Source organism: Cynocephalus volans, chromosome 1, assembly GCF_027409185.1.
Source record: "Cynocephalus volans isolate mCynVol1 chromosome 1, mCynVol1.pri, whole genome shotgun sequence".
In the NCBI taxonomy this organism is placed as follows: Eukaryota; Metazoa; Chordata; class Mammalia; order Dermoptera; family Cynocephalidae; genus Cynocephalus; species Cynocephalus volans.
The window spans coordinates 122417546-122432987 of record NC_084460.1 but is presented as its reverse complement, the minus strand read 5'-3'; the positions used below and the strand labels follow the sequence as shown (position 1 = coordinate 122432987).

Sequence of the window (15442 nt, the reverse complement as noted above, 5' to 3'; positions counted from 1 at the left end):
ATGCCGTAGTGAATGGATTAATATTGGTGGTCAGGGGCGTGGTTCAGAGGGCTTTAAAAGGAGAGTGAATGAAGAGGTTAGTCTTTTTCTGTTCCACCATTTTTGCAATGTGATACTCTGCCATCACTATCGCCATCACCAAGGTTCTCACCAGATATGTTCCCTGGACTTTGGACTCCTCTGCCTCAGAAACTGTAAGCAATAAATTTCGTTTTCTTTATAAAGTACCCAGTTCCGGGTATTTTGTTATAAGCAACAGAAACAGACTAAGGCATAAGTCAATTGAAAGATCGATATTAGGTAAAAGATTGTACAGGTGGGGTGCAGATAAGGTAAGAATTCTGAAAGTGGTACTTGGATGATGAAGTTTTGAAAATGATGGCCTAAAGAAAATATGAGTGATTGACTCCAGTATGAAATGTTTTTCTCTTAAAAGAGGCATTTATGAAAGCATTTGGCTAGAAAATAGGTATAAATTCTACTTATATGTTGGATTTTGTTTATTACTTTTTGAGAGATGCCTTCCTGATACCTTGGGCCCAAAGTCATTACTCCACAAGGTTCTGAACAAGAGGGGTCAGTGTCTTCTTATTTTGTGTCTTAAGAGGTTGCTAACCACTGCTATAGTAGTCTATTTTGCTCAGCCTTTAGATAAAAGTTTACCCAGATCTATCTAGATTCTAATTTGGGCTTTTTCCTCCAACAGTTGCTGTTGGGGAAAGGAAATGCAGGCCACTACTCAGATTCCCTATGTGTTTTCTGCAGCTGTCTGAAGACAGGTGTAATATTTTCTTTCTGTTAAAGGTGAGGAAAAGTGGACCAATGGCTTAAAAATTTATCCATGGCCTTGTTAATATGAAAACTAACTGCTCCTAAATCTTCTCATGCAAGTTGTAGACTCTTGCCTTCCACAGTTTGACTAGTTGTTCCTTGGTTTTCCCAACCATGATCCTGCTGTGTTAGTTTGTTTCTGTTGCTTATAACAGAAATACCTCAAACTGGGTAATTTATAAAGAAACAATATTTATTGCTTACAGTTTCGGAGGCTGGGAAATCCAAAGTCCAGGGAACACATCTGGTGAGGGTCTTCTTGGTGGTTACTCTACAGCATTGCAGGGTGTCATATGGCAAAATGGCAGAGGCAAAGAGAGAGAGAGAGAGAGAGAGCATGAACTCATGTGCTGTCAGAACCATGCCCATGACAACCTATCAATGGATTAATCCATTCAGGAGGACACAGTCCTCACAATCTAATCACCTTTTTAAGGCTCCACCTTTCCATTACCATAATAGGATTTCCCACCCTCTTAATGTTGTCAGTGGGGATTAAACTTCTAATAGAGAAAACTTGGGGGACACAATTCAATCCATATCATCTGCCTGGACTTTATGGGTGCTCTAACCCTAGCTTGACCTTGATATGGGCAGATTCCTTTTTCTATTAGCATAGCACATATAAGATTAGAGTTCTTTCTTTCTTTTTTAAAAAATAAACTACATTAAGAATCCAAGGTAAGAAGAAAAAAAAAAGGTGGGTATGTTTATTGAGTTGATAGAGGAGAGACTGCTTATCCTAAGGTGATTGGAGTCTATCTACAAATTAGTTAAGCCTGCATTGTTCATTGGACATTTATCCCAGTTTCTTTTGCTTCCTAAATCCAAGTGGTTTGGATGCTAGGTGCAATTACTGGGGGAGGAAGAGATTTAACTTTTTCTCAGAAAAATCTTATCTACTGGTAAATAGAAACTATCCTCTGACAGCCTTTTAAGAATTTTGACAGGCAATATAACTGCTATGTTCTGCTTTTTGTTACAGGCATAAAGTGTGTATTAGGAATATCTGAAACGCAAGTTTGTCTAACTTTAGTTTTTAAATTAGTAAAATGGTAGACAATATAGCCTGTGTTGTGTTCGTGCTTTTCATTTAAATTTCTCTGATTGGGGGCTGTTGTTTCTTTATAGTAGGAACTATGTATTCCTAATGTCTGGAGTAACCCCTGGTATACAGTAGATACTCAGTAAATGTTTGTTAAAAGAATGGAGCTTACAGATGGTATTCATTTCTAAGTACATGTTATAGGAAGTATGAATCATATCATTTCTAAGCACATATTATAGGAAGTGTGAATCATATTCTGTCTTCCAAGTCATCAAAAAGAAAAGAGTAACTTTGAAGACTATGTGAAAGTTGGCAACCTATTAATAAAGACTAGTCCTAATATTTCTATCAGGATCCTAGAAAGATCAGGCACAAAAGAATGCTATCTACAGTAGTCTCCTCTTATCCACAGTTTCACCTGAAGTGTCAGTTACCCACAGTCAACCGTGATCTGAAAACAGATGAGTACAGTACAGCAAAATATTTTGAGAGAGACCATATTCACATAACTTTTATTACAGTTTACTGTTATAATTTTTCCATTTTATTATGAGCTATTGTTGTTAATCTCTTACTGTGCCTGATTTATAATGTAAACTTTATTGTAGGTATGTATATGTAGGAAAAAACATAGTCAACCCTCTGTATTTATGGGTTCTGCATCCTTAGATTCAACCAACTGCAGATCAAAAATATTCAGGAAAAAAAATTGGGTCTACTGAACATGTATAGGGTTTTTTTCTTCTCGTTTTTCTCTAAACAATGCAGTATAACAACTATTTACATGGCATTTACATTGTATTAGGAGTTATAAGGAACCTAGGGATGATTTGAAGTAATGGAAATATGTGCATAGGTTATATGCAAGTACTGTGCCATTTTATATCAGGGATTTGAGCAGCCCTGGATTTTGGTATCCACAGGAGATCCTGGAACCAGTCTCCCGCAGATACCAAGGGACAACTGTGTAGGGTTTGGCACTATTTGAGGTTTTAGGCATCCACTGGAGTCTTGGAACGTATCCCCTGAGGATAAGGGGGGGACTACTGTATTTTTAAATACTAAGAATATGGATGTTTGAAACTATAGGTCACAACCTCACGTTAATTCCCAGAACGTTCATTGTGCTGCAGAGTACTTCTGGAAAGATAAAAGTTTTGTGTTTAAATAATGAACGCTTAAGGGTATGAATTAAGATGTTCTCCTACTTTCTAACACTTAGGCTAAATGTTACAATTGTGATTTAATAATTAAATAAAATGTGGTAACAAATTTAGAGAGAAATTTATAGTACAGATATCACCCTTCAGAGATCCCAGCTTTCTCTTCCTACTGCTAGTAGGAGAGAAGAGAAACTGGATAAATAGGAAAGAAAAAAAAAAAAAGGCTGATTTGGATATATCACACTGGGACTTTAGTTTGAAGATTCCACTATAGTAAAGGGGCTAATTTAATTTGCTGCTTTTTTCCTTTTAAATAAATGGAGGAGAATAATATTAAAGGGTAATGATATATTAATACTTGGGGATTCCTCCAATTTCCTCATGAAAAGAGGAAAAGGGGATATAGAAAATTCAATGCATTAGCTTTCTTAGTTGGGCTCATTTTTTATTGTCAGAACAGTTGCCACCATGAATGAGCAGTCAGATTTTGGTTTCACACAGCAATGAAAACTATCAACTATTTCCAAACTCTGAGTAATTGGTTTTCTGTGGCATTTTTTGATATATTACTTACTCAGTTTTTCATTTTTGGAATGGGATAATGTTGACCTAGCTGAAGTGGGCAGGTAAGGATTAATTTAGTCTCTGAGATACAATATCTCTGAAAAAAGCTTATGACATTTTAATCAAATTTTTGAATTTTTACCAGTTGCCCTTACAGCTAGTGAAGAAGCATTTAGTGGTATTGCATTCTTAATGCTTGACAGAGAAGATTTATCACTTAATCTCAGACAGTGGACATGGTTTTTAATTCAGTGTTTTTCAAAATATGGTCCTTAGATAATAAGCATAGTAATCACCTTGGGAATTTGTTAAAATTGAAGATTTTCAAGCTCTACCCTATAGTCTGTAGATCAGAATTTTGGGGGGGTGGGCCCTGAAATCTGCATTTCTAAACAAACTTCTGACTTTTTATATAAGCTAAAGTTTGAGAAATACTGTGTATTTTATCAAAGTTAGACTGGTTACCTGATGTCTTTCAGACCAAGGCCAGAAAAGTCCTTTTATCTGTTTTTGTAAAGCATGACCAGAATCCAGTAAAGAGGCCATTATAATTTACTTTCTGGTAAAAAGATTGAGAACAGCATTAAAACCAGTATTACTTTAGCTTTAGAATTTATTATAATTGATTTTCATACTAAAAAAGCAATATGTGCCCATCATGGAATATTGTGAACATTTAGAATATTATAAAATTACAGTCACTCGTAATACTATTTCCTAGACGTGAGCATTATTCTGATTTTGACCTTTTTCCTATACCTATTTCTCCATTTCTTCCTTTCTTTTTCGTTCTCTTTATCTTTGTGGAAAACAACATTTGCAATTTTTGTACTTTTTTTTTTTTTGCTGGCTAAAACAGGGATTGAACTACAGACATTGGTGGTGTTAACTGCACCATGCTCTAACCAACTGAGCTAACTGGTCAGCCATTATCTTGCTTTTTTCTGCTTAACAATATATGCATCTTAACACATTATTGAACTTTTCTTCACAAACATAACTTTTAGATGCTGCATTATATTCTGTCATATGAGTATACAGTACTATCATTTACTTAACTACCACCCTATTGTAGGAGTTTAGATTGTTTTCAGTTATTTGACTGGAAGGATGTCTTTCTGTTTAAAATTTTGTCTGGATCTCTGATTATTTCCTCAGGATATGGTTATATATTTAAACTTACTGAGGTCAGAGTGTATAAATGTTTTAAAATTCTTGTTGAAATTCCCAAATTGTCTTTAGAATGGTGTTTATACCAGTTTTTACTTCCTCTTCTATTTATGAGAATGCCAGACAGAAGCAAGTATTATTTCTTTAAAATCTTATTTAAGTGAAGCATAGTTTGTCGTTGTTTTAATTAGTAGTTTGATTACTAGTAAGTTGCATGTGCTTATTAGCTTTGGCTTTCATTTTTATCTAACCCAAATTGTTTATTTTGTTTTAGGTCTTTTCTGTTGGTTGAAATGTCTATGATTCTGTCTGCCTCAGTAATTCGTGTCAGAGATGGACTGCCACTTTCTGCTTCTACTGATTATGAACAAAGCCCAGGAATGCAGGAGTGCAGAAAGTATTTTAAAATGCTCTCGAGGAAACTTGCTCAACTTCCTGATAGATGTACACTGAAAACTGGACATCATAACATTAAGTAAGACTTTAGTTTGCTTCGTTAGAATCACTTGCCTATAAGTTGTCATTTTAATGAAGTATAGGTGGTTGCAATAGAAATTAGTGTTTTTTAGTTTAGGAAAACTTGTTCAAGTCAAGAATCATGTTATTCTGAACTTATACTAAATTGTAGCATCATGTCATCAAACTTCTTCAGTTTTCTGAATTTATATCTGGCTTTAGAAATTTTGTAGTTTCTTAGATCACAGATATTCCTTCTTATAAATTGATCACTAGGTGTATTTATTGGCATTCTTACATGCCCAGATTGTAGTAGACAAACTACAATGGGAAATTTTTAAAAATTTATTCAGTACTTGCCCTCAAAGAACTGAAGAAGCTTACATTCTAGTGGGAGGGGTTAGCACTTATCAGTATATTATGTATAAAGAAAGTAAAACTGGGCCAATGGGATAGAGAATGATTTTATCTGTAGTTGTCAAGGGACTCTCTGAAAGGGTAACATTTGAGCAGAGACCTAAAAGATGAGAGAGGAGGCAGTTATATGAAGAATGCTGTGCATGAAGAGCAGGGCAGAGGTAATAGCCAGTGGAGAATATTAATGAGAATATATCTTGATACATATCAAGAGATGGAAAGAAAACCAGTGATGCTGAAGCATTATGGACAGTTAACAGAGTGACAGAAGGTGAGGTCAGAAAGTTAGGAATGGGACAAGTTATAAGGGGCCTTTTAGGTCATGACGAGTTTGGAGTCTGTTAGTCTATTGAGTCTAATGCAAGATGAAGCCATTGAGGATTTTTAAGCTGTAGAAGTATATGATCTAATTTTGGCTTTGAGTAGATCATTCTGGCTACTCTGTGAAGAATGGGCCAGAAGGGAGAAAGAGTGAAAGCAGAGGGATCAATTAGGAGACTTTTAGAGAAGTTCAGATAGAGGTGATGATTGTGACTTGAACTAAGGTGATAATGAAGAGAAGTGGTTGGATTTGGGCTATATTTTGTGATGAACACAACAAATTTTCCTAGTGGAAGTGGGATATGAAGAGAAAGAGGAATCAAGAATCACCTATAGACTTTTGGCCTGAGGAACTGGATAGATAATGGGGCTGAAATGAGCAAACCTGGAGAGGATAAGTGTGTTTCATTGGTAAAAATCAAAAGAGTTTTGTTTGGACATGTTAAATCTGAGATGCCCATGAGACATCCAGGGGGCACTGTCAGCCAGGCAGCTATATATATGAGTCTGAAGTTTAGTGAAGAGGACAAGTATGGAGATTTACATTTGGGAGTCAGCTTACAGCTTGTAATTAAAACCATAGGAGTGGATGAGACCACCTTGGAAAGCATACACGTAAAACAATTAGAGAACAAGTAATTTCTGGGAAGTTTGGTACTGATTATGTATACAGAAGAAAATCAGATAAGAGCAAGGTCCATATGGGATATAATAAACATAGGGCTTCATTATTGAGATGAAACATGAGCCATGTCCTAAAGAGTTAATAAGGTTTGGCTAAGGCAGGGAGGGCATTCCAGGTGTAGGGAGGAGTGACATAATAAGCAAAGAATGTGACTTAGCAGGGTAGGTGCATTAACCTGCTTAGCCAGGTGTAGTAGATGGTGATTCAGGAATAGGTATGAGACATGTGATAGTGTGGTGACAGATCCTAGATTGCCCTGAAAGTTCAGATTGAGGGATGTCAGTTTTGATGTAGTAGGTTACAGGAAGCTGCTGCTGCAGGTTTGAGGGAAGTTACTTGATAAAAAACAATTTTGAGATAGTGGAACATAAGGTGAAACCGAAAGGCTGAATGGAGAGAGACAATGCAGAATGCTCAACTTATCCTTAGAGTCTGAAGTAGGAAAAGTGCCAGTGAAAAAGAAAATACCAAACAGAAACATACTTCAAAGGAAGAAGGGATCAAGCCTGTTAGGATGGAATACCAGAGATTAAGGAAGGGGCAAAAATGACTGAAGCCTTGGAATTGGACAGAATGAGGCTGTCGTCAGAAATGAGGTCTTTGGAAGGGATTGCTTATGGGGGATGAGGAAGAAGAGAAAGATAATGAAGCTCCATTTTGAACATTTTAATTGGTTATAACATGGAGATTTTGGAATCATTCACATAGAAAAAAGTGGTTGAAATTATGAGTGTAGAAATGCCTACTGAGTTTAGAGAGAGGCCCAGAATTCAATCATTAAAAAACAATTTTTAAAAATTTTATTAATATAGGGCCGAGCCCGTGGCGCACTCGGTAGAGTGCTGCGCTGGGAGCGCGGCGACGCTCCCGCCGCGGGTTCGGATCCTATATAGGAATGACCGGTGCACTCACTGGCTGAGTGCCGGTCACGAAAAAATGACAAAAAAAAAAAAAAATTTTATTAATATATATTTTTAATATTCTATGATGTTGTTGCAGAGCAATAGGGAGGGTAGGGAAGAGGGGAAAGGGGAAGGAAATGTGATGGAAGGAGGAGGGGCTGGATCGAGGCCTATGGCACCCCCCACATTCCCACAGGGGAGACTGAGTGGCTTCCAGTGGTGGCTTGGTCATTGCCAGGCTGGGTGTAGATGTCAGAGGGGTGTGACAAAAGCCCTCACCTCCCACCTCTCCAGCTCGGGAACCTGGAGCTCTTCTTGCTATGGTTTGGTGATTGTTGCTGGGCTGGTTGCTCGTGTTGGGGGGTTGTGACCAAGGCCCAAGGCCCCCCACTACCCCAGCTCAGGAGAGCCCAGGGCTCTTCCTGCAGCAGTTCAGTGATTGTCCCTGGGGTGGTTGCACTTGTCGGGGGGCATGGCTGAGGCCCCTGGCCCTTCCCCCTTTCTGGTTTGGTAGCCCAGGGGATTTCCAGTTCTTCTAGGTGTTATAGGTATTCTTTGGTGAAATGAGACCTTTACTAGTTAATATCAAACTTTGTCTCTGGTTGTGGGTACTTTGTTTTTTCTTTCAGTTATGTATTGGATTATTTGCTGTTCCCACCACTCAAACTCTACACTGGAACTAATTTGCTGTCCTTTGCTTACTTCTAAAATGAGGGGACTTCCTGTGAGGACCAGTACTTGAGCTGTGTGGTTGAGCTAAATTGCTGCTTTGCTGCTAATTCCCTAGGGAAGGCTTTTTGTGCAGCTCAGGTTTTAACGATTGACTTCATAGGTACTTCCAGTTCTAGTGAAATCCGGTGCACCTGGGTTGTGTAGAAACTCTGGTCTGGGCCTGAGTCTTTTCATCAAACCACACCCCATGCAATTCTATATTCCTCAACAGTCTCCTCTGAGTAGTCCTACTCTGATTGGGGGGCAGATCAGCTGTCTTTGCTGTGCCCCAGTGTTCCCTCAATGGGCCTGTCTCCCCCACCACCCATGCTCCAAACACTTCCCATGGGACAGGCTGTGCTCTGGTCCCTTGTGATGACTCATTGGCCTCTGAGTGGCTCCTTTTTTTCAGTTGTTGTGGCTCCTTGGTCCTTTGTGGGTCCATGGGAACCCTATTAGTGGTATTGCTGGCCTGTGAGCCACCAAGGCCCTCTTTTCCCCTACCACCTCCAAGCAACTTCACCCAAAGGGCACAGCTGTGGCTTTTTGCCAGCTCCTGCTCTGTGTGCTCACCAGCTCTAACCTGAATGTGGCTGGGGCTCAAAATGGTCCAAGCAGTTTTTTCTTTCTCTCATCATGGCTTCTCCTGCCTTCATACACTCCGTAGGTCTCTCCTCCTCTTCCCCTGAGCTCTAGTGACCCCACCTTGGCTGTTGTTGCATTTTTATAGTTGTAAATTGGTTGATTTGTGGGAGAAAGTGATGCTGGGGACCATCTATTCTGCCATTTTGACCAGAAGTCCAGAATACAATCTTAAGAGAATGTCCACAGCTACGTGGATTACCTGGGTAGTGGTAAGATAATGAGATGTTATTTTAAGTGGGTTTTCCGAGGGTTTAACTAGAAAATATTGTGGTGATGATGGTGATTAAAGAATATCTAAAATGATGTCTTAGCCTACTTCTATGTTTTGGAGAAAAAACCTGAAAGCATTTAATATTTAATAGGCTTTTTTAGAGCATTGGGTCTTTTGAGTTTCAGTTGTTATTGTACAGTGGTATAGACAGATGTCAAAGTTGTAGGAGATTGGCTTGAAAGTATATTAATTCTGTAGGTATCCTGGACTTAAAAGAAAACAACTTTTTTGCAAACGTTTTTCATTCCTTTGCCTTATTTTCTTAACAGTAAAGTAAAAATGTAGTAAAATTTTAATATCCCCCCCCAATCTGGTTAATTGTGAATTCTGGATTTTTTATTTATTCATACCCTGTCTTATTCCCCACAGAGGGTTTGAGGCAGTTTACAAAAAAAAAAAAAAGTTCTAGAGGACAAATAAGGGGATCAGATGAAAGAAAAATAGAAATAGAAGAATAATAAATTGAGGTAACATTTCCTTCTGGAGTTGTAAATTACATAGTCCATTCATTAGTTAGAAAAGGGCTGCAAATATTGCTCTGAACTTCCTTGTGGCCAAAGCAAAAGGGGATAATTGATAGGGTCAGTTACAGGGATCAGTGTCCATTGGATAAAAACATTGTTTTTCATGTTGCTAAGACCTGATGTACATAAAGAGGGACAGGATTTGGATAGCATTCTTGCAGCAGCCATAATAATGAGCTTTTTATGATTTTTCTTATACTCCTTAGTGTAAGCAAATGGCATGATGCAAAAAGCAATTTTATGAGAGAATTTAGGAGTAGGATAAATCAGCAAAGGACTAATCTGGGCTGATCCAAGAATGCAATTCGGATATGTCTAGAGGAATAAATAGATTACATGACTTTCAGAACAGTGCACAGAAAAACCTCTATGCATGTTATTTTTGTAGGCAAGCTTTTAAAAAGGATCAGAAAGCAGAATTTTTAGGAGGTGAGGAATCAAAACTAGTATAAGCCAGGGAAGATCAATTTCCTCAGTGAGTTACAACCCAGTTATAGAGAGAAGACAGAGAAATAAAAAATGAAATTAAAAATAAGAAATTTTAATAAATGATGAAAAAGGCAGTTGAACAAGTTTCTGGCAAGAACCTGGATTTTACATATTTTCTATCATGAATAAGGGGTCTCTTTAGTTGGTTTCTAGTTTATTGAGGTTTTTACAATATATAACAATGAATTTAGACTGAAATACATAAAATTGGGAATTTGTGTGTTATCTGACTTTTCAAATTCTCATGTGATGATTCTTTTTCTAACCACCATGTGTTTACCAGATAAAACTCACAGATCTGCAGTAGCATGGCCTGAAACTGCCATCAGCCTGCCCCTCTTCTCTCCTAGCCATGTTAAGTGCTTCTTTCCTTCAAATCCCAGCTTATGGCCTCCTTCTTTTGAATCACCTTCTTCCTCATTACCATTTCATCTCTCTGATGATCTCACTCTCTTCACAGATCACCTGTAGAAAGTGTTTGACTGCCTTTTTCATCATTTATTAAAATTTCTTATTTTTAATTTCACTTTTTATTTCTCTATCCTCTCTCTGTAACTAGGTTATAACTGACTGAGGAAATTGATCTTCCCTGGCTTATACTATTTTTGATACCTCATCTCTTAGTGGTGTGGTTTTCAAATTTGTATGGAAATTGAGGTACCAAAGTAACTAAGTGTATAATGATGTGCTGAATCACGTGGTACATAAGATAAGCAAGGGAAAGACTTTTTTTTTAAGAAAAAAAATTAGGAGAGTAGCGTTTAAAATTGAGAAAATTTCTTTCATATTCTCCCTCTGTGTATTGGGAAAATGGTGAATTTCATCTGATTGTAGTGGCCAGATATTTCAATTTAGATAATGGAGCACATTCCACAGAACATGGCTTGGGCTAGCACAATGCCTTGCACATGTCCTAGTAGCTGCTAAATGAGTGATGGTTGTTTTAGGGGTAGGGCAGTGTTCAGAGTGCTATGGAGCTAAGTCTTCATTTTCTCCAAAAGGTTTCAACTCTGGAGAAACCTTGTTGATTGAACTTGTTGACTGGGCAGGGTGGGGTAGAGTGTGGGGGTATCCAGTTTTGTGATTTCTTTCACATTCCACAGTGATATTATAATTCTCTCTATATAAAATTTTAAGGAATTCATCTGTTTCATAAGTTGAAGGATACTTTTCTTAAACTGTAATAAATGTTTAATAAATCAACTTATATTATACTTAAGAAAAAACAGTGACTAAAGCAATAATTATAAATTATATGAAAATTAAGGTGTGTATATGAGATCTTAAAACTTTGCAATTGATTTTGGGGGTTTAAAAATTTTAATTGTATTATAACACGAAGGTCAAGGGTTTGGATCCCTGTACTGGCCAGCTACCAAAGAAAAAAAATCATAGATGTACATTTTGAGTTCTCTTTAAACACTGAGAAGCCTATCTTATGAAAATACAAATACCCTGTGGGAGGTCAATCATACCCTATTGTAAATTTTAGTGCAAGTAGTAACATTTTCTTAGTTCTTTCACTGCGATTTCATGTAAAGTCTAATAAGGGCTATGAGCCTCCTAGGTTCTCAAGGTTGTACTTTCTCTGTGTTTGTCCCCAAACTGCTACCTCCAGCCAAGAATGCTACTTTAGGACTACCTGCTTTTGGTGTTAGTCTCTAACAGTGCTTTCCTTTCACTCTTTGGTGATATTTTCTGATTACAGGAGTAACAACTTCAACAGTAACGCAGTTATTGAATAACTGCAATTGTCAGGCACTTTATTTACATTGTTATTGAACTTTATAACAGCTCTGTGAATAGCTAAGAAATAGAGCTCTTTCCCATTGCCTGGCGTAGATATACAACTCACACTAGCTTAAGTAAAAAAGGTTGTTGTAGGGCCGAGCCCGTGGCGCACTTGGTAGAGTGCGGCGCTGGGAGCGCGGCGACGCTCCCGCCGCTGGTTCGGATCCTATATAAGACTGGCCGGTGCACTCACTGGCTGAGTGCCGGTCACGAAAAAGACAAAAAAAAAAAAAAAAAAAAAAAAGGTTGTTGTGCAGGATGGGATGGGGCTGGCTTCTCAGATGTTCTCAGGAATTGTTTTCTCATTTCTACAGTCTCTTGCCTTTTTCAGATAGGTTTTCTCCACAGACTGGAAAACACTGTACAGGCAGCTCCAAGCTTACGTCAGTCCAGCTGAGCAACTCCTCTCCCTCCATGTTTCAAGAATAGGACTTTAATTGACTTTGCTTGTGTCACGGCCCATTTCTGGACTAATCATTGTGGTCAGAGGGGATAGGGTACTCTTAGTTGGCCAGGCCTGGATCACATGCCCCACCTCTTTGAGGAACAGCTTTACCAAAGCTGTATGGAATAGGTGGTGGGGCTGCAGGTAATTCCCCAAAGGGAAGGAGAAAAGGGATGCTGGGCAGATAACCATTGTAGTACTATCACCCCTACTTTACAGATGAGGTAAATGAGACTTAGGGATATAAAGAAACTCCTTCAGACTCACAAAGCTAATAAATGTATATCTGAACCACAGTCTTTTGGCTTCAGGATTCACATTATTCTCTGGTAAAATAGAGAGTTGCCAGCCCTTACCCTTAATCCCTTTCTTGACAGAGTGTGTTCCTAATTCTCCTAATTTTTTTGCTTTTTGTGGAGAGAGAAACTAACTTGGTAGGAGAAGTGAAATACCTGTCCCTCTTTTTTTGGTTGAGAAATAGTGAGGAACAGAGTATACTTGAAACCTAAAATTGAGGGGACAGCGTTGTCTCATTGGAGACTAGGTGTTAGGTGGGAGAGGTTGTAACAGGGGAATACAGCGCACCAATAGCTACCAAACCACATGGGTAAGGAGATAACGTGTGTATCCTATTTCCTGTTTTGTTTCATTACTAATATCACATTACTTTCCTACTGTTTATAATGGCAATATGTACAGCTTTTCAGCACCAGATATATTGAACAGGCTCTTGTGAACTGGCCTAGGAACCTAGTTACTGTTAGAATATATGTTTCTGTGGAAAAGTGAGATCTAGTTGCAGTAAACTTTGGGAATACAACCAAGAGGTAAATTAGGGATTATCTGTGATCAATTATCTAAAAAAGTCAAGATCTTCATTCTCTGGGGTATGGGAGTGTTAAGATAGTGGGAAAAGGTGAATCAGAAGATAGATTAACTCTGGAGAAAAGGAGATGAAGGCTGCCAAAGGCAAATTTTGCTTGCCCTGTTTTATCCAGGGCTCTGTTAGTATAATCACTTTTGGTTCCTTAATATCATCTCAGATTCTTCTTTAGCTTATTGTTATAAGTTTCCATCACCTGGCATATAGCATATTAATAAGTATTTTCTTATTTAAAGCAGTTAATATTAGTGGCTAAAAAATGGGTCTTTCATTCATGGGAAAATTTATTCATGATTTGGCTCTTTACCATTGCAGGGTAATTGAAAGTTGGCCATTAGTAGTCAGTCCTCAGAAAAACGGTGGGAGTCTTTCAGTTGGTCCCAGTGATAGTTGAAAAAGCAAAATTGTTTTGATTACAAATGTAGATTGACTGAGCTGTGTATACTTTTGGAAAACTGGCTTTGCATTTCAAAGAAAGCATTATAAGGCTAAATTCACTATGAAAAGCCATAATGTTGTATTATGTATTATAATATCATAGAACACCTTATGGCCTTTCAGATAGTAGCATGCAATAATAGTAAAATAAAGACTTTGGAATAAAGACTCCCTGAAAATGCTAACATGCAATATTCAGGGCTTCTTTTATTTCACATACAGTTCTATAGTTAATTTTAGCACAAGCAATATAAACTATTCGGGATAAACCATCATGTAGGTGTCTTTAGTTCACTCTGTTATTAATACAGAAATGTAATAAAACCCTGACAAAGTGCAAAAAATAGGGTCCAAAAACTTCAGTCGTATTATTAGAATAACTCCTAGCTAGCCAGTTGGGAGTTCTAAGGGTGTGGAAGCCAATCACCAATTGTGTTCACGTTCCAGGGCGTATATTTGCATGCTAATGACATGTCAGAGAATTTTGATAATTGCAGTGAATTTTCTTTTTATTTTTTGGAAAGAGAAAATCATTTGGAAAAACATATTTTGACCTTCATTTAGATATTAATTTGTAAAGAAATGTGCTATGCTGTAGCTTAACTTTTTTGACGGTGATCCTTAAGAAGAGAAAATTTACTTTGTGAACACTACATTTATATGTATAGGAAACTAAAACAAAAGTTTTATGAAACTATATACATTCCAATGTTTTCTGTTACATTCTATTTCAGTATTTTAGAAAATGCTATAATTCACTAAACTAACTTTATGACCTGTTGATGGATTACAACTTACACTTTGAAAAAACATTGTACCAAATAACTGTGTATTACATCGAACTTCAGAAAGGAATTCCAGTAGCATAAGATAAACACAGTTTGAGTACTGGTATATCCCATACCATTAAAAATAGATGATAAATAGGTGTCAACCCCACATCATTCGGCTGCTTCAGATGGTCTTTTCAAAAGGATTCACATAAGTATTATACGTGTGTGCACACATACACCAGGGTACTTCAAAAAGTTCAGGGAAAAATAGAATTAAAAGATATGAATCTTTCCACGAACTTTTTGATGTACCCCGGTGTATGTGTGTGTGTGTGCATACACACACATATTCACTTGCATCTGCATAAACTCTCATTGGAAGGGTACATAGGAAACTAATAAAACATGGATGGCCTGACAAAAGGGGAACTGGATATCTGTGGGCTGGGATGGGGATAAGGCATTTTAAGTACAGTATACTTTTTCATATTTCATCCTTTTAAAATTTGAATCATGAACATATTTATCTTAAAAACTGAATTTAAAATAACAAATTCTGCCCTGCGTTATTAGAAGGAAAAAAAGTGTGTGTAGGGGGGACTCCAATATGGGTCAGGGGTTGATAGTAAAGATTGCTGTGATTAGCAGTGTCTGGCATAAGAGTGGGGAGTTACAGCCTGTATGTTCTGTTTACTGCCCTGATCGAGGCTACTGTGTTGACATACTATAAAAGGATGTTTAGGTGATTCGTTTAAAAGAGTTAATTTGTGTCCCATGCTTTGCTTTTTTATTATAGGGGGTATGTACTATATTCTAGAAAGTTTTTTTTTTCCATAGAAGATGATTAATTTAAATGTTTCAGTACTTAATGTAGTTTTTTTGTTTTTAATTTAATGTTATTTAGAAATAATTTCA

At 37.4% G+C, this 15442-nt stretch overlaps 1 protein-coding gene across 1 annotated transcript in view; it reads left to right on the top strand.

The window, feature by feature from the left end:
- SEC22A (SEC22 homolog A, vesicle trafficking protein) overlaps positions 1-15442 on the top strand; it is a 73062-nt gene that overhangs the window by 2627 nt on the left and 54993 nt on the right. Inside the window, exon 2 of the mRNA XM_063107977.1 lies at positions 5051-5251. Within this exon, the coding sequence (XP_062964047.1) occupies positions 5070-5251 (182 nt within the window). The 5' untranslated portion in view covers positions 5051-5069. The remainder of the gene's footprint in view (positions 1-5050; positions 5252-15442) is intronic.